Source organism: Neolamprologus brichardi, chromosome 19 (assembly GCF_056152115.1).
Source record: "Neolamprologus brichardi isolate AB-2024 chromosome 19, ASM5615211v1, whole genome shotgun sequence".
In the NCBI taxonomy this organism is placed as follows: Eukaryota; Metazoa; Chordata; class Actinopteri; order Cichliformes; family Cichlidae; genus Neolamprologus; species Neolamprologus brichardi.
Genome location: NC_142122.1, coordinates 10,783,351 through 10,801,685, shown reverse-complemented (window position 1 = coordinate 10,801,685; position 18,335 = coordinate 10,783,351). Strand labels below are relative to the sequence as shown.

Sequence of the window (18,335 nt, the reverse complement as noted above, 5' to 3'; positions counted from 1 at the left end):
TTCCATTGTGATCACAGAGTATTGCTTTTTTTTTTTTTAATTAGGACACAGGTGAATGCAAGCACATGCACAAAAACACATGCCCTTCCAAACAAACACACACACACAAAGAAAAAAATGGACATGGGAGAGTTTGCTCATCAATATGGCATCTTGTGTTGGATCTTTCCTTTCAGAGAACAACGGTCCAATCCTGACTTAATAGAAACAAGTTGTTGCACCTGCCCCTCCCCATTTGACCCACTCTGCTTTCATTGTTGTCAGATTTACAGCATAGCGTATATGCCATGAAATTATTTGAGATGAAAAGAAGTTTGAACTGATAAAGAACACACACTGTTCTTTATCAGTTCACTGGCACCACTCACACAGTGTAGACATCGTATTTAAGGCTGGTTTCTGAACACATATACGCGCACACACACACAATTACATAGAAAGAGGAGCCATGGGGCAGCTTCCTTTTAAGTGCAGATTTATGTGGTCTTGTGTTGGTCAGATCCCTATGTCTTCTTGCTGCCACGGCAACAGGTTTTGGAAACAATGATTCTGTGCCGCTCTAAGGATGATCCAGCCTAACACACAGAAAGCAGCCAAGTCTCCCATGCACATGCGCTGGAATACATTATAAACACTCACTGCACACTGTGTATCATTTTACCTGATACACAGAAGAAAATACAAAGCCGATAGTGATGATAATGCCATACGGAGGGAAGCATAATGCAGAAATGTACAGCAACAATTAATAATTATACACATGAAAAAAAAAAATAACCAGACTAAGGCTGTATAGTTATAAACCTGAAATTCAGTTTTGCATTCCTATTTTATGCTTGCTAACAATTTCCTAGTTCCCAGTGTTGTTCACATCTCCTCTCACTTCAACTTGAAGACCACAAGCTGGTGCCAACCATCAAGTAGCCAGCTGTTTACAGTCACAAATGCAGAAAAGGTCATGTAGTAGGGAGGATGGCTTTGCAAGCCATTGGGCTCTCTTAAATAAGAAGTCATTAATTCATGGGTGTCAATCATAAGGCCAGATTTGGCGCAACAAGAAAAATGCGAAGGAGGATGAAAACCTTGGACTTTTAACTGTATTTTGCAGCTTCTCTTCCCCATGCCCATTCATACTACGTCAAAGTAAATAAGTTGTAGATGAACAATTTAATGATTCCTATAGAAATTACTGTTTTATATTGGAAATTATGTATCGGAATTTCAGGAGCGGGTCCACGCCTCCAAACACGCTCCTTCCGGTTGTCATCTATATAGGTTCCCCCGGTTCTGCAAGTTGTTCATTCTCGTTTACGGGCCCCACCCTCCCTCCCTCCTTGTTCTCAATTCTTTAACTTCTTCACTTCTATTTAGTACATGGGGATCTGCCAGGCCCGGGAGCCGTTGCCAGTCACATTCGAGGCCCCAAACCGCAGCTCAGTTCATGTCCAAGCTTTCACCTTTACCTACTAAAACGCTGTCAAACCTAAAAAGAGGACATGGGCCCAGCAAGTGAAATGTTATTTCTTACAGTTGTGCTGACTGGCATCTTTTGTTTACTACAGCAGCATTTCTTTATCATGGAGAAAAAGCATATTGTTTAAATTTTACTTCTTTTTTTACTTCTTTTTTATTAAACTTGTAGTTAAAGTTCTTTATAAACACAAAAGGGAAAGTTTTACTGGTCTGGCTTCCTTAAGATCAAAGTAGCCTGTATGTGGCCTACAGTATAAAATGAGCTTGACATCCCTGCCTTAACCGATCTCATCTTACAAATGTTTTATATAGCAGCAGTTGGACTTCTGACAACAGACGCAAAAAAATAAAAAAGCACCACCAATTGGAATTGTGAAGCTTTATATATTTCTGAGACTTACATACTGAATGTTTACATTCATGTATCAAAGCCACAAATTCTGCTGAGGGATGGGATAGAAGGGGTTATAGTTTTATTCTTTTGTGCGAAAGGGTTTATTTTTCTTTTTCTATCCTTTTAGCAAAATAAAATGTGTCCACACTGTTTTACACCAATTTTTCTCTTCTGGGATAATAAAAACCTAAAACCTAACCTAATATTATAAGTCATCCAAGTAGGCTTGGTAGAATTTTTAACTTCACAAGAACTGGATTCTCATGGGAAAACTGACTTCTCACCGTGACAGGTGCATCCCAGATGTGAGGAACTGTGATATTACTAGAGGTCTTGGAGAAAAAAGAAAAGAAAAGAAGACATTAGGGGAAACAATGAGGCAGAGTATGAAAATAAGGACAAAACGTTTTGTATGGTGAAGAATAAGAAAAGTGAAACTGCAGGTGGAAGCTCAGTCATAAAGGTCAGTTTGGGGACATATTGTGGATTTTCTGAGTGAATCACGAGCTAAGTATATTCCACAAAAGTGCAGGGAAAATACATTTCTGTATTGTATTGCAAAGTGTACTCATGAAAAAAAAAAGACCTATTTTTTCTGGTGTTTCCCTATTATTTCCCAATTATACAGCTTGTTGCATGAATCGGCATATACAGATTGACATTCATAATTGTTGTGGTGCTTTTTGTGTTTCTTCATGCCGCTAGTATTTCAGAACTTCCCCTTTTAACTTTAAAACAATAACAGATGGGTGGCGGTGTGCTACGTCTTCGCCTGTTTCTTAGACACTTTGGCACCACCTGGTGTATGAAAACAAGACTGCATATCTACCATTTTAGAACATTGTAGTTGTATCTACTTGGATAGGACTACTATTCTAAAATTTACAATAGGTGACGTTCACATGCACTTTCTAGGCTTATAGTGTCATCAGAACATTTTTTTAAATTTCATTGTGACCTCATGTTGAAAAGCTGTTAAATAAAATGGGACATTTATGGGATACTTAAGATTCTTAAAACTACTACTAATTCTAAATGACATATTTCCAACTACAGCATTGCCTAGGTATGCATTTCAGTTACATATGGTTTGGTTTGGACACACCACTCTCGCTCACGTACCTGCACATACACATACGACTGTCAGTGGTGAATATCACGTTAAGCTGAAAACAGCTTGTTCTGTTTTAGCATGATGTCACTTACATCAGTCTCCTCGTCCCGCTTTTTGGGGGTTTGAAAAACGCACGGACTCACACACACTGACTCTTTGAGAGGTTTATCCGCTCCCTACAGTGTCCCAGCCTATCCCACAACCCCCTGGGGCTGTAACCTGTGATCCAGGAGAACTGTACTCTGCCTAACACTGTTTTCATAACCACTCCCAGTCCTCAGTCCACAAACACACAGAACCACAGAACATATGTAGCACATTACATACTCATGCACACACACTCACATTGACAGGGTCTACAAACATACAAATGTGGAAAGCTTCACAGACTTTCTTGCTACGTTAGTGTTTTGGGGTCAACCGCTATTAATTCCAGGAAATTTAAGCTAATAAGGCAGATATTTAATAGTGCACTGTATAACAGACCCATGTGCATGTGTGTGTCTGTATAGCATTATCAAGTTTCTTCATCAGTATCAAGTCGGTTCAGCAACAGTGCAATGCACAGCTGCTGTGGATGTGTGCATATGTGGATCACTATATAGTGCTAGTCACTTCGATGAAAAGAGATAGGACATCTGCACCGGCAGCATGCCTTTTTCTCATGCCTTTCTCCTCAGAGGCGAGACAAAATATGACTGAGCTGTTTCACAAACAGCCTGCGGGAACAGGGAACACAACATACTGGCAAAGTGGCTCTGTCTGCATGTCCTTGAGATTGTTTCCAGCGCACTGTGAACAGATAACGTTCATACATTCAGACAGACGTTGGAGCAATTTAAGGACACAAAGTTCACTTTATTTTTGGTTCAAACAAATATTACACAAATCTTAAGCCCCTTATCTCTCCACATGAGAGCTTTGAAGCACATAGCTGACAATGCACTTTAAATATCAATCTTTGCTTTCTTTGCATGATTCTTTTTTTCTTTTTTTCTAGATACCAGTATAAGGGTACCCCTCTCAAAATCTCAACCTTGGCATTTTTATGCCAAACATAAGCCTCGTTGGTCACTTGACAATCTCTGAAACCACTTTATAGCCAGACATCCACTCCAATTGATGTCACCATGGTGCTGTGTTAGTTTCATCTTATATAACATACTCAATGAGCAGCTGTGTGGTGAATCTAGCTGTGGCCTGGGGATTGATAAGAGTTTGAGGAGAGTGAATGGACATCTGTTTATTAGTATGATAGCATCGCCTAATTTCTTTTCTGCCTCCCATAATATCCCTTTACTCCATCTCCCTTAGTAATTGAGAATGAGTAATAGCACAAACAGAAACATTTAAGACAGAAGTTGCTGACAGTCAGCATTATTTTCACCTTGACACATGTTGTGTACCAGCTTTTATTTTCCATAAATTCAGCGGATTCCAGTAATCTGAAACCAGAACCTTTAAAGGGGAAAATAAATCAGAGATTTTGCAGGAAAGAACAGCCGGTATGTCTTTGGTGCTATGTTATGTAACCTGTTAGTGGTAGGACAAATAAAACTAGAAGACAAACACCTTGTTCTTTAACAAAAAATACATTATACATACAGTAACAAATCAGCAACTTTGAATAATGTTATACCAATGCTTCTGTTTTTTATCTAAAAAAAAAAAAACAGTCACAGACAGATTATGAGACTTCTGTCCCTGGACACAGACACGGATGTCCCCTACCCTAAAACTTGTCATACTAGGTTATGAAAAAACAAGACGTAAGTTTTGATATTGAAAAGGTGGTTTAATGCTATTACTGATTTACATTTCTGTGTGTTAGACTCTTCAAAGTATATAATTGAGTAAAATGATCCCTGGATACAAAGTACTGCAAGGTAAAGATGCAAAATTATGTAAAAACAATCTTGAAAATGAATTATCTGGTAATAAAGTAAATGGTGTCAAAATGAAAATAAATATACTTTAAACAAATTCAACCTAATGTACAGAAAGGCAGTGTTTTTATTCTTCGGCTATGAAAAGCTATTCTCATCTGGTTTGAATAATGACGCACCCAACCCACCTACTCTTCCTTGCTGCAGGAGTCAACCTCCAGATGTTGGACGAAACCTTTCAACATTCCTACTACTAGTCTGCTAACTGCCCTTACAAATATACACACATACTTTGTAGGTTGCACACACACAAGGAAGTTCAAAGCTGTGCCAGAGGGGAGCAGGTGGCCAGAAACAACACACTGCATTTAAACAGTTCTAAAGGCTGCAGTCTGAATATTCAAAGTCTAATCGTCCAAAGAAAGGAATTGCAGAAAACAGAAGTTCTATTGTTATTTTGAAGTAACCCCATGTAATTGTAAAATTGTTGCACATAAATCCATATATGCTTTTATTTTGTTATTGTTGTTATTGATGGATGCAGAGTCAGGTTTGCAGAAGCAATTATTGGTACGAACTTGTCCATCATTCATGACTAGCGCAAAGACAATCAGGAAACAAGAAGAGAAAATCATTGCAGACCACCACACATACACACACACACACCAAAACACCAAAGGAAATCTGTTTTTCCTCTCACTGCTACCCTAGCAGCAAACTTTCCTGTCACTTTCAAATGCATGTCAATGCCAAATATCTGTTCATGCAGGCAAGCATGTATATATACTAAAACTGCTGACTATATGTAATGTACATTAGGTTAGTTATTTTGTACATAATAAATATTTAATTCAGTGCTCACAGACATCTTCGCACTGCATGTATAAATTCTCAAAACCTAGCATTTATTTAGCAATTTAACATAGTATGTGTATATCTGTTTTCATATGTATATTGTGCCTCTCCTAATAAATGTAGAAACATTGTAAACACACTGAGAGACACCAGACCTGAATATACTTTGCCAAAAGTTGAAGGCCAGAGGTTCTTTTTTGTTAGCATTTACTATACTTCTGCATAATGTGAGGATGTGCCAATGTAATGAAAGTAATGCTATTTAGTGTAATTTCCTTTTCTATCTTAAAATTGGTGGATGCATGTTTGTTTTACACTTGTGAATATGTGCGAGTTTTGTCAGGTGAGAGTTATGTTATAGTTGAGAAACAGCTTGTGAGCTGCCTACTAGGTCCTGGAAGTTCAATCACAGTTCGAGCATAAGACGAACAATAAAATAGTTTGTGTTTAGTCATTTATTTGTTTTGGTGGTTTGTGAACAGCATGTGCTTGTAGTCCATTGATGAGAAGAAACACAAAGATTCAATCTTTCATTCCATAAAAACAAGACTACTGTGAATATTTTGCCTATGAAGTCACTGACTAATTCTTCCATGGAAGTTGTTCTTTTTCAAAAACAGATGGGTCTTCTCAGCAGTATGAGTGTACAGAAGGGTGTCAGCTAAAATAGAAGGTACATGCTGTGAGCTTGATTCTCAGATGAACACATCTGTTAGCATAGCTATTCCTGAAGAAAAAACACTCCCTTGCCCTTCTGGTATTAATCGCAGCTCCTTACAAATGTGGAAAGGCTCACTGCAGAGCTCAAAATCACAGATTTTCCCCCACGAACATCTGACACCAAATAGCACATAAAGTCTCGAATTGAAAGCTGGCGCCTCTAGCTATCCAGTCTCTGTTCTAGTCTCATTATCTGCTTCAATAAATACAAAGGAAAAATAAATCCATCTTTAAATACCACAAATGTTCAGCCTCAGAGCCAGACTAGAAAAGAATTAACAAAGTCATTAGGACTTATCCTTTGTGGTTCAGGAACATGTGTCCAAAATTAAATTGCAATCCATCCAAGACTTGTTGAGAAATATGGGAGGCCAACAGATGTGCATTACCATCTCCACAGTCACTGCTTTTCCTAACAAAAGAAAATACTCTATTAATTTAAGAAGAGATGGTCACTTCATTATATTGTAGTATTTTTAACTGTATTTTTGCACACACACAAACTCAGACACCACAGCTGTACAGAAACCTTACCTGCTGTTTCTCACGTTTTAGGACTGAGGAACTAAAAGGAGAACAAATACCTTCTTATGGACTTCAGATCCTTAGATAAAGTGTTCCTTCACTCCGTTCTTTCCTTACTTCAACAAGTTTTACTGCAGGCTTCATAATCTGGAGCCTGCAGTAAAACGTTCCTTATTTTCAAAAACACTTCACCACTACCACATGCTAAAAACATAAAAAGTAATATATAACACACTTTAAAACAAGTCACATTATCTGTAAATGAATAAATACAAAATATAAAGTTATTAATACTAATTAATTATGCTAAACCTTTACTGTTTTTACATGTTTAAGTTGGAGAAGTCATATTTATCTGCAGTAGTTTAAAAAACTTCAGGTGTTATTTCTTTTCCAGATACAAAGATGAGATGGTGTTTGGGAAGTGATTGTCAGCTTATTAATGTTGCGTTGCATTTAACCATTGCCATTCAGTTTCTGATAGCACTTTATCACCTCCTAGATTATTTATTGATACATTTTAATAAAGAGATTTTTGCTCTTTGATCTTTTCATGCCTGCCTGCCTCTGTGCTATGTTTAATATTCCTGTAAGGACTTCTAGCAGTGTTTATGTGATCTTCTATGAATAAAAGAACCAGTGCAGCGTAACTTCAACTTGACTTTTGAGCTTTAATGGATGAAACACACTTTAAAATCTAAGGTAAGCATCTCACCTGACACTACCATGTGTCTCGGTGATTTTGATTTATTCATTTATTCATTGGTTAGATGTAAATCTGTGTCGGCTCAACTGAAATGGTCTGTTGCATAGACTAGGTAGTTTTTTGAACTTGAAAGCCTGTTTCAGCATAGTGATTGCCTTGTATGATAAGATTAGTCATAGCTGGGTAGTTTTTAATCTAACATGAACATTTACACCCACTAGTGCTCCTTTAGACTTTGTTTTGTACCAGGGTGATGCAGCTCTGATTCACTTTTATAAACATTTTTGTGTTTTTACAGGGTGATATCGCCCTTACCGTATGTGTGGCACTAAAAGCTGAAGATAGCTCTATATTTTTACTCAGCTTTTTCGCACACAGGCACAGTTAATCCCATGCAGTTTCAATAAAAGCACATGGTTCACACTAATGCTTTGATCTCTTCTCTCCCCATCTCATGCTGTTTTGAGAAATGGGTCCCAAAGTTACATAAACGTACTTTCTGTGTTTGACCATACCCCACTGCTGATGTATGTACCCTATGTGTGTGTGAGTACTGTTTACCCTGACTTACAAGGCAAGCCCTCTATCCCAGAACTCTATCAAATCTCTAATAATTTGAAACTGGTTCATCTCCACTCAAAGACAACCAGGAATCCAGCTGCTTCACTGTCTGGATAAACAGGTTCGAAGCACTGTGGAATGGCTCATAAAACCTTTGCCAATCCCCTCTACAATCCCTGCTTTGCTCCCCACATGAGTTTTGAAAGAGTTTGGCATTTCCATGTAAAGAATTCTTGAAGATCACAGGAGAGTTCTCTGTGTCGATTTTGTTTTTGTATAAAACAGTATAAAATCTGTACAGTGATACGGATTTACCAAGGCTACTGCATTTTTCAAGAATAGGGCTGAGACACAGTTGGGGTGGCTTTGATTGAATAGGTTCAGTTTGGCTATTCACATTGTTCATCCTGAATTAAAGAACTTAGACATCAGAGAACACGTAAAACAGAGTGAATTCTTCATCTCTAGAGGAAAATGTATAATTTCTGGATAACTTGAATAAACTTTAAAAAAAAAAAACTTTCCCTTGTTGTCCCTGTGCTATCATGCACACAGTTCAAAAGCAATACGAAAATCTCTGATGTTGGACTGCCATCTACTGAGCAGTTTAGGTAAAAACCTTTAACCCCATTGTTTCTGTCTGACTATTTAAATGTTCGTTGATCTTTTACAATGAAAAACAAACATTACTGGAACTAGCCGTTGAATGTGAAGATTTTAACTGCCGTGAATTTAAATTTACTTACAACTAAACACTTTAGATTCATAACTCTGAGCTTTCAAATTTACATGTAACGTTACATAGTGAAAGGATTACAGCGCCATCTCATACATCCCCATCAACACACTGTTGTCTTGAAAATTAACTTCTGTACACCACCACACTGGATTTTAAAAGAAACAATCAAGATAGGATTAAAGTGCAGACATGAAACCACTTTAGCTGCATTCAGTAATCTTTTAGGCTCTTTGGTGTTTACTGGCCAGTAAGAATGCACTGTATCTTAGATATGACTGTTCTTGAAGTTTAGGGTTTTTTTCTGTCTTAATGACAAGTTTATTTTAGTTTTTAATGAACCTCCTTCATGTGCACCAACATATCTTTGGACCCTATACTGAGAGTTCCAGTGAACTCCTACCAAATGAATGTTCAGCATTTAGAATCAACTCCATATCCTTCATCTGCTTAATTCATCAAGCGAACAGTTTTCATCTGGCTATGAAACATGTCAATGACATTTTATTCTGAATTTCAGTCACATCTGGAATAGTGAAATTGTGACATTGCCCAAATGAACACTGCTCCCACCTCCAATTCAAAAACATATAAGATATTAGAGATTGCAAAACATGTTCAAACTTAGCCACACCTCAGAGATGTCAATCATGAATATTTAAATAGCCAAAATAATACTGCACATTAAGGATATAACTTGTGGTTATAGTTATGAGGCTTTATAGCCAGTAAAATCTTAATGAGCTGTTATTTCGGAAACAAAACAGTAGCCAGACATTAGCAAGTACATGCATCTAATTTTCAGTTTTAAGATGCTACAATGTACCTTTAGTCCATATGCAAATGAAGATACACCGGAAGAGTCAAAATTATATAGTAAAGTGCATATGTCTGTGAAGGTTCTCAGTCATCCAGGTCATCGTAGTCAAAGGAGCTTGCAAAGAAAAGCGTCTGGACTTCTTTAAGTTGCTTGAAGACGTTTCACCTCTCATCTGAGAAGTTTCTTCAGTTCGCATGATAAGGTGGGGCCAGGTTTCACAATGAGCTCACCCGAAACCCTGGCTGATTGGGACCCACACCCAGTTTCACACCTTGGCTCAGGCGATTAGAGGATCATCAGGGGGTCCTTTTGTCCCTCTGCGGGGGGATACTCCCACTAGTGTCTGTGAAGGTTCTCAGTCATCCAGGTCATCGTAGTCACAGGAGCTTGCAAAGAAAAGCGTCTGGATTTAAGTTACTTAAAGAAGTCCAGACGCTTTTCTTTGCAAGCTCCTGTGAATACTCCCACTAGGTTTAAATTTGGGACTCCACACCATTTGACCTTAGAACTGAAGAAGCTTCTCGGATGAGAGGTGAAACGTCTTCAAGCAACTTAAAGAAGTCCAGACGCTTTTCTTTGCAAGCCCCTTTGACTAGTAAAGTGCATACTTTTGATGGAGAGAAAAATAGATTCCCCTAGAATAATACAGGATGAAGAAAGATTATTCGCAAAGTCATTTATTATCCTCACTGATGACACAGTCTTATCAGTGCTCATTTACAAGCACAGCACAGGGCCATCTCATATACAGCGTAAACATTTCCTTGAACAGAATCGGATTAATCCTGCTACCTAAGTCTCTGTGAGAGACACATCCAAGACTGCTAAACAGAGGATAAATGGCATGATGTGAAATACCAATTTGTGTAGCTCATCAGCTGTAGGATGTTTGGAGTCCATTATCCTGGGTTCAACTTTAGAAACAAATGTAACAGAGGGGCTTAAGGAATGCACATCTTCTCTTTGGGCCATGATTGCAGTGTAGCCATCTCTTCATACGTGCAATGACAATTTAACCCCCCAAAAAATGAAAAGAAAAAAGAAGCAGCACGATACTACGGTGTATTCTAGTTTAACATTTATAGTTTTATTTCTGCAAAAGAATGTTTACTGTGGTTTGTAATGGACAGGTTACATTTTCACCACATTTTTTTAGTTTATTGCTTTTAAAGTAGAGTAAAAATCAGGTTAAGGTTCTGCAGGCTTTAGCTGTGAGAAGATTTGTGTGCTTGAGAAGGCAAGCAGGGGCTTCAAGCTGTTGAGCATGTGCCCTTGTTTGTCAAAGTCTGCCTAATAACTTCATTGCACAGGCTCCCCCTGCTTTTTGAGCTTTCATCTGCTAGTTCTTTCACCTCCACGAAGAAGTTACTTCTCACTATGAAATGTACCATTAGTCTATTTAGTAAGGTCTTAAGGCAGTAGCCTTTGCTTTTTGCATTCCAGGGTACTGCTGTTACTTTGTTTCAGATCACACACACACAAAAAAAAAAAAAAGTAGTTGGAAGCCACTGTTATAATGCCAAAGCTCCACGAGGAGAGACAAATCCCTTTGGGGTTGTGTCAGGAAGGGAATCTGGCATAAAACTCTGCCAAAGCATCACACAATATGGTTTTGGCTCCTGAAATTATGTTCCCATACAAGTAAAATTAATTTGCAGTTGCATTTTGTAAAGCCTTTGAAAATAATATCTTTTCATTTTCAGACCATCAATCAAAATCAGTTGTAAAGCAAAACATCTCTTTTTTGTAAACAAAACCAAGTAGTATTTGCACCTACAACCAACCACTGAATAACAACAAATCTTAATAGGTAACTAAGTGGAAAGACCCTGGTTTCACTGACTAACTCCTGGATATAATTTTCCCGCTTGCCAGCCTAACTCCTTATGCCAACTTTTAACATCTTGCAAAACTGCACAGTTGCCTGTTGGAGAAATTTTAAGTTGTCCATTCCAGTTTAGCTGTAAGGGAACAAAGGTTTTTAGAAGACCAGGTTGCACACTGAATAGGTACAGTATGAATACAATTATTACAAAACACACAATTTGCTGCTTTAGTGTCCTGACAGATGTAAAGGAATATTAAGCTTGGATTCAAGTCCAAGCAACAAAAACACAAAAAAATAATAAAATAATAACTTTACAGAGCAGCTGTTGTTGTGCAAAGGAAAAAGAATATCTTCCAATGTTTATTACAACCTGTGTTCACATAAATGTAAGAAGTCTGGTTGTTGTAGATTTTTAGCAATGACCTAACGTCATAACCATCATGTAAACATTTTCTATACATGGTGTAAGGGACTGGGGGACTTCGGCTACAGAAAGCTACAGTTTTAAATGCATTTGCTTAACTGAGGTTTGAACAGGGTTTGTACAACAACAAAGATTCATGACTAAAAATGAATAGCTAGTGTTAGAATGTATACACGTGGACACTTGTAACCAAAAGGCAGACTAAAACCTCTAACCAGTCTGATTAATTCATTTACACAAGCTAAACAGGAGGGGTTTTGTACACTCTTGAAACAGTATCCAAATGCTCAGCTCAAAAAACAAAACAAGAAAAAAGAAAAAACTGACTGCAATGCTTTAAATTTAGTTAGCAATGCTAATACTCTCAAAACACTACATTCAGTTTTAATTTTCCATTAGGAGGTAGGGGAGAAAACCAACAATACCAGCATATAAATGCAGGTTCTCCAGCAACATTGATGCAGTGCATGTAAACACATTCTGATTTCCTGCCATTACCTGATGTCTCCTAGGAACAGTTTGTGAATGGAGAAGTAATTAACCTAAGCAATATGTAATAAAACTCCTTGTGAGGAGTTTTAGACTAGAAAATAGACCTGCTTACTCAACTACTCTGTAACTATCATTTTCCCACTTTTCTAATTTCTGCTCGTCATGAATGTCACAACAAGAATTGGATAACTCAAAGTATAACCTCCACAGATTTTGCTACATCATACAATATTTTGACAATTTCTGCCAAAAAAAAAAAAAAAAAAGAAAAAGAAAAATGATATCAGTAGCATTCTGAGAATGCGAAACGTACTTGTCAATACAGACTAAACTGTTGCAATTAAAATAAAAAGAGTTTAAGACTAAATAGCACATGTTTAAGTGTTTTGTTCTTTTAAAATCAGTTTCTATACATCTGACAGCTTGTAAAGGCCTCAAGTGAAAGGAAAGTTTTATAGCATAGAGGAGAATATGGCCCCACCCAACCACCCCATTATGGCCTGTTCAGCTTCATAACAGCTGAGACTGCAAAAAAAAAAAAAAAAAGGTCCATCTTGAGTCCTGGCTATGAGCTGTAGAAATCCTGCCATGAGTAAGTAAAATTCTCATTTACATAAATTCATAGCTGCTAAGGCATGAGTATACTAGTCATGAATGCGCATGCAGATGACTGTGCGTCACTTGTAAAGGCAGGCAGATATAGTCAAGCTACTAATAACGTTAATGCTTTAGGGTCTCTTAACTGTGCAATGATTATAGCTGGAGCAAATATCAGCCACCTGAATTTGAATTATTTTACGGGAAACATCAAAGAGAATAAATCAGGTACAGCATCTACCCTGTAAACATACAGCATGTTTACAGGCATCTGAAAATGTTTAACTTTTTTAAAAATAAAACGTAATTTAAAAGCAAATACACATAACGAGTACTCAAACAGGAATGTTATGGAGTGCTGAAATATTTGTAGGAAATACTGGAATAATATCAGCACCCACTGCAAAGTCATGCTGTGATGGCAAGGGGAAGATGACTGTTTAGAGAGAATGCCAGTCACGTCTGAGCTTTAGATAGAGAAGAAGCTGACCACGTCCAGTTTCTGGATTTTAGCTGACAGCAGCAAATCTGGTGGCGGTGTGGGGCGAAGGCCAGTAGCTTTGGTGAGGCTCCAAAACCATAATGGAGGATAGGATTGTGAGGTCTACAGCGTTGTCCTTGACTTATTAGGAAGTCATGGTCTTAGTGCCCACTACATGCTCTTCATCTATAGCTTTTAACACAGAGACCTGAAAATGGAAAGGAATTAAGATCTGGGTCCAGTATTCTCACATCACCTTGATTTTTGTGCAAATATGTTTGATCCAGTATGGCATGATGACTTATCAAATTGATAGGCTAGGACATTTCTACCACTAAATCATGTTAAAGTACACTAGTACACTTTAAAATAGCACATAAGAATACAAGTGTTCTAGGCTATAACAAAAGTAAGGAATCTTTCTTAATTATTACATTATTAAAATGGACACTAAGTAAATATAGTGAAGACAGCAGAGTTCATTTATGACTAAATGAAATGCAATATATCAGAAAATATCCAAATAAAATTTGAACTGTGGCCCTGGTTCATTGCTGTTTAGAACTTCTTTTTTTTTTCCAGGACACAGGAACTCACCATAAACTGGTCCCCATTAGTGAACCTCCTCTCAATCTCTTTTCCCAGGTCATTGTCTGGCAATTTAAGGTCCTCTCTGGTTTCTCCGTTGTCATCCATCAGAGCCAAGAAACCATCAGCCACATCAATTACCTAAATTTGCCATTATAAACAGAATGGAAGAGGTTAATAGTTTAGGAAATCATAAGTGTGATGCAAGTACTTTTTCCTATTGCAGTTGCTGTAAACGTTAATTTTAATGCCTTCTTCATAACATTGTGGTGATTCACACCAACAGAAAGCATTTACTGTGAAGCAGCAATACACAGAACATTGTGGTTTAGATCAATAAGAAAGCCCTAAAAACAAGAAAACGTTTATTATAAAAAAAAAAAAAAAAGAAAAAAAAAAATGAGGCAGTATATACTGAAACTTGACTTTAGGTTAAGACTGGGCAATATGACCTCAAATCAAAAAAAAAAAAAAATCAAAAAAAAAATAATAATCACAAATTAATTGAACATTTTACCCCAATTCTAATTCCTGAATGATTATTTTATATGTAAATATGTTGAACTACTAAAGCTGGGAGATTTTTTTTTTTTTTTTTTTTTTACACTATTATAACTGTGCTTCTAAGTGTTGTAGCTGTATATTGCAGTGGTATCACCTAAAATATTAAAAGAATGTTTTTTGTCACTATACACATGAGATTCAGAGCATCTCCTACCCAGTGCAGACATGTGGGAAAAGAAGAAGGGGGGACACTATATACATATGAACAGTCCTAATTAAAAAAAAATATCCACTATACAAATATACAAATTAGGGCTGTGCAATATGTCCCAAAATCTCATATCCCAATATAAGACATTTCTCATCCCGATAACGACATATCACAAAATAGTGCATTTTCTGTAAATTCTGCGAATCTCCGGGAACTCTACTTGTGCGAAGTGTTTTCAGTTGGGCGTCGTGTACCTGGAGTCGAGTGTTTTGACTGATCCATGAAACTGCTGCGGGGAAAAGCCTTTTCTAAAGTTTGAGTCTAAGGTTTATTTTGAGCACCTCTCTTTTTTGCTTCTCATCTGTAAACTCTCTCCACAGTCTTACACACGAGTCTTGCGTAGCTAGTAGAAGCGGTTTGCCATGTTTGAGTCTGGTGGGGACTAGTTTGCAGCATTATTTGAATAGTACAGTTTTCTGGTTCGTGTCAGACTTTTCATAACCAAACTATATCCATGCTACAGAGGTAGCCCCTCATTTAGAAATAAGATCCGCGATTTGTTTTGACTGGTTTTTCTGTTTGGACCTGCCTGGTTCTCCCTCATCTTCACTGGCTATGCTGGTATTCTCTGTGGTGACCATCCAAACAAGGAAAAAAATCTTGCCGTAAACATTGTACTTTGCAACATCACGAAACAAACGACAGCATATAATATGAAACGATAGACATTTTAATTTCATCATCCGATATAGTTACTCATATCGCACAGCCCTAATACAAATATTGGAAAAAATAACACTATTCATTTCTATTTTTTATGCATTTACAGTGTGGGTTAAATATTGCACAGTGGTATTCTGGGCTAGAGGAAAAACCCTATTATTTTATACATACTAAAACCAGAAGGAACTAGTACCTGATGCCAATTACATGGAATTTCCGAGATTATTAAGTTAGTGATACCAAATTAAGGTAACAGTAGTATAATTTTTACATCTGTATATCATTTGATATTGCTACAAGATCCAGATGATGCAATTCACAAACAGTGCAAGATGGCTGATTACTCACTTTGAACATTTGCAGTTACAGCAATTATCATTTCTCATTCAAATTTAAACTTAGCAGTCTAGCAATGTGCTCTTTCATTCTTTGTTGTGCATGCGTCAACCACCTATCAGGGACAGTGTCATGTATAGTCTTTAATTCTAAACCATTACCAAAAATAAATAAATAAATAAAAGTGCACACTATGTGGAAAAGCAACTAGACAACCGCAGACACCAAAGAAGTTGTGAAGTGTATGGTCTGGGTGGCACATCTATACAAAGCCTGAAATCTGTCACGTGGGCCTCTATACATCCATAAGTAGAACGTAACATAATAAACCACCACCAGGAAAAATGCAAATTATAAGACTCATTTGCTACATAGAAGATTTCATTATATGAAGAAAAAGATGCCCAAAGATGCATTTTCTGAAAACTACGGCCTCAAAATAGCCCAACAGTTAGAGAAGACTGCTTATTGGTCAATCCAAAACCTGACCGACCAGTCTGATACCTGTATATATATTTTTTTTAAACATACTGAAGCAACACTTCAGCTCTGATAAATGAGACACACCCCTTCAGCAGTCAAGAAACCATTCATTCCTCTCACGCTTTAAACACATTTCCAAACAGTTACTGCCCTTCAGTACTAAATTGTTTAACCTGCACAGCAAGCTATATTGCAAGATATGTCCAAAAGAAACATTCACCTGATAGTCTTTCCTTGTTATATTTGGAACATCCATGTTGTGGGTAGACGGGCAGATATCTTCATACTTTTTCTGAGTAAAGATGTCAAGTCCAGTAAGGTGAACCTGGGAACAATGAACTGATTAGAGCTTACCTTGTGCCAAAGAAGCATTCTGTATTACTTGTAAAACTGAGACCCATCAGGCTAAAGTTCCTTAAGCGCTGAATTCTAAAGTATAGACAAAGTGATTTTACCTTTGCATGTCCATGCTTGCCAGTCTTGGAGGTAGACATGTCAACTATCTTACAGGGACGTCCTTTCAGCATGACATAGCCATTCTTCCTCAGTGCAGAGCACTGCATTGGGTATGTTGTAGAGGCCCCAGCATCAGCAGTGGAGAAATCATCATCTGCCATAGTGGATCCACAGGTTGTACTGTATCACCAGGATACATTTTTTAAAATTAAATATATACAATAAAAAATAACAATAACAATAATAATAATAATAATAAGATGATGATGATTTGTATAGTGTCAAAAACCAATGGCCCATTGCAAGTTTACAAGAGAAATTATATAAGTGACATTAAAAAGTGAGTAATCAGCACAGATTTCCAAATTATAAACATTATGACAACTTAGCTCAATCTATCACAATTCAATACTTGATCTAATGTCAGCCATCCCTTTCGAATTACTTTGAGTTTGTTTACTTTGCAATTGTTTTAAAAGAATTATTGCATTATTCTAAAAGTTCAATAAAGCTATAATTTTAACATGCAGTCCCTAAACTAGTGTAAATATTTCTAGGCGTTGCACCCATACACTGTATCCAAACACTGCTGCCTGCTATCCACCCGAAAAGCTAACGGCTAACGTCATATGTGAACGTGCTAAATCTATTTGGACACCAAGCTGTTAGGTTCCCAAATGTTCCCATAAACACTACTAAGTGAAAAAAATAATACCCCAACACGGTAACTTGTCAGCCACCCTTTTCGTTCACTGGGTCAAAACAAAAGGTCGAGTTTTCCTCACACTGGCTAGGCTGCTAAGGTTAGACAAGCCCCATTAACGACCTAGCAGGTTACGTGGCAGCTGGGCCAGATGATCATCCGCCACTACAGCTTTAAAACAGTACGCTAGCCGCACCTTCATCTTGTCCCTTTTCTGTCATAGTTAGCCACGTTAGCTCGCTAACCCAACCTACATCCACTGACACTGGATAACGATACTGCTGCTAATGTTAGCTTGACAACAGTGCTAAATAAAAACCTCAACGAGCGCCCACTAATTCCAAGTTACCGACAAACTATCGAGATAACGAATGCATCACAGTGTTAGAGATGAGGTGAGTTTTCATTACACCGCAAACAAGCGCTGCACATAATGTCAGCGCTACTGTCAAAAATATTAAACTTGAGCCTGACATTTAGCTTACCTTATATCTTAAAGAGAAAAGGGAGAGTCACTTCGCATGCGTGGAGCTTTTGTACCGCATGAGAAGCGGAGAGGGCAGGTACGGGCTCCGGTGGCATGTGTGACGTGTTAGTAGGAGGAGGGTGGGGGCGCTCATATAAACGTTGCAACGTTACGTGCTGGAGCGCAGTGGCTTCCTGAAGATAACTTCCGCCCTGCCTCGCACACCTGTACAGACCTATCCAAAAAAGCTATT

The 18,335-nt window shown here is 37.6% G+C and overlaps 1 protein-coding gene across 1 annotated transcript; it reads right to left on the bottom strand.

The window, feature by feature from the left end:
• Nucleotides 1-10,459: 10,459 nt before the first annotated feature.
• eif5a2 (eukaryotic translation initiation factor 5A2) lies at nucleotides 10,460-18,225 on the bottom strand. Its single transcript, XM_006798764.3, has 5 exons — nucleotides 18,102-18,225; nucleotides 16,913-17,093; nucleotides 16,678-16,782; nucleotides 14,210-14,341; nucleotides 10,460-13,820 (listed from the first exon to the last, which is right to left on the bottom strand). Exons 2-5 carry the CDS (start codon nucleotides 17,072-17,074, stop codon nucleotides 13,758-13,760), a joined length of 462 nt encoding a protein of 153 aa, XP_006798827.1. The 5' UTR covers nucleotides 17,075-17,093; nucleotides 18,102-18,225; the 3' UTR covers nucleotides 10,460-13,757.
• Nucleotides 18,226-18,335: the final 110 nt, after the last annotated feature.